Source organism: Photinus pyralis, unplaced genomic scaffold, assembly GCF_008802855.1.
Source record: "Photinus pyralis isolate 1611_PpyrPB1 unplaced genomic scaffold, Ppyr1.3 Ppyr1.4_LG1, whole genome shotgun sequence".
In the NCBI taxonomy this organism is placed as follows: Eukaryota; Metazoa; Arthropoda; class Insecta; order Coleoptera; family Lampyridae; genus Photinus; species Photinus pyralis.
Genome location: NW_022170249.1, coordinates 26879969 through 26881838, shown reverse-complemented (window position 1 = coordinate 26881838; position 1870 = coordinate 26879969). Strand labels below are relative to the sequence as shown.

General features: G+C 36.1%; 1 protein-coding gene across 1 annotated transcript; it reads left to right on the top strand.

Moving 5' to 3' along the window:
• Positions 1-229: 229 nt before the first annotated feature.
• LOC116160358 (cuticle protein 19-like) lies at positions 230-869 on the top strand. The gene is made up of 3 exons (XM_031473546.1): positions 230-325; positions 373-522; positions 576-869. The coding sequence occupies exons 1-3, from the start codon at positions 314-316 to the stop codon at positions 855-857; spliced, it is 444 nt and encodes a 147-aa protein (XP_031329406.1). The 5' UTR covers positions 230-313; the 3' UTR covers positions 858-869.
• The last annotated feature ends 1001 nt before the right edge of the window (positions 870-1870 follow it).

Genomic DNA, 1870 nt, shown 5'->3' with positions numbered 1-1870 from the left:
CCGATTTCGGTTTATTACTTTATTACACCAGTTGAACCACTAATGCAGATAATTCCGGTCCTAACAACCATTGTTACATAAAGTTCCCAATTGATTAGCGCGTTTATTAGGCACTACTAATGCAATTAAATGCTGCTCTAGCTAAAATAAGATTTGTAAGTGTTGATTTGTTTCCTTGATTATGACATAGTTTTGGGTTATAGCATGGTTAAGTAATGAAACGGTTTCATATAAATTACGCCGATTTGTTGAGAATATGCGAGTGTGTGTACTGTACGCTTTCGTGAAGGACCCTTCAGTAGTTTGTTAAAAAATGATTGTAATTGTAAGTATTACTTTCTGTATAAATGGTTGGCACAGAGATTGTTTTAGACGGTTGGTATAATTACTTATTATTTCTCGATCTGTTATGCACAACACAAACATGGATATGGGCATGGTTCATCGTACACATCCCTCAACGTAGGTCACCAAGCTGCACATCACCTTTCTGCATACGAACATGAGGACCTTCATCATCACGTAAGTTGTAGGATAACAAGAAGTGCAACTTGTACATAAATTGACATATACAGAGTCATCCTAAATATGAATTTAAATATGGCGTGGCCGACCCACACACGAAAGATTTTCATAATCAACACGAAGTACGCGATGGAGACGTCGTAAAGGGAGAATACTCATTGCACGAACCCGATGGAACAGTACGTACTGTAAAGTATTCAGCGGATCACAAGAGTGGTTTCAATGCCGAAGTTATTAAATCCGGACATGCCGTTCACGATGTGCCGCACTTACCAAAAGCTGTGCAAGCATATGGTCATCATGGTCATTTCTCGCAAACCATGTTAATATAGTCATATACTATTAACTTTTTTGAAGTTCATGTTGTTACATATTTATGTTATCAATTATATGTAAGTTTATTTTCATTCAGTTACAATTAAGTTTTTCTCGCAAGACATACTGCGGATCAATATAATTTTTTGCGGAACATACACTCAAAGTTGTAAATTGACCATCCTTAATTATCGGTAATCGCCGGTCGGAGAGCAATGCACAAGGTGACAAAATTAAAACTTACCTTTGATTTCCAATCCATTTGAAGGTCACCACCAGTGCTTATAAATAATAAAGTGATTTAGAGCGAATAGGGTGTGTAAATTTTTTCGCCAGAAAAATTGAATTACTTTTCAAAGCAATTAACACTACATTTCAAACTTTGAAGAATAATTATCACACGATGCACACCAAAAGTGGAGATTTTTCCAAAAAGGTTTTATAATAAAATTAAATGCAAACTACCCTCTCCACGACATATTCACTCAAAAGTTTTCCTTTATGGCTGTTCATCTTGTCAAACAGGAGTAATAAACTAAACTTTTTTTTTTGTTATTGTTTTTAAGAAAAGCAGAATAGACAAACAAGGCCGTAGTTCCATGTTCCATAAGTTATACACATTTATTTCGTAATGCAGCTGCCAGATTCTTCCAAGAATTTTTCCAAACGAATTTACAGACGTTTCTGGAAAATTACCCTGCTGCTATTGGATGAGGGTTCCTGCATACACTGGGAAGATATCCTGTTATAAGTTTATTGCCTACATAGTCCTCGAACAAGTACATTGAAAGGCGTTGCAATTTTCCCGATTTCTATATCGTTTACTAAAACCTCTCGTCTCCTTAGGTCAGTTCTAGACTTTCCTAGGCGCTTTTGAACAGCTGCGTCCAGAAAGCATTGAAAACTAAGTACTAGAAAGTGGTAATACGTTGTAAACTCCGATGTAGCACAGAAGCTTCTGGAAAGTCCCTAGCTCTACTATAAATGACCATAAATGAAGAGAGAGTTGAGATGTGTTAGATTATTTATA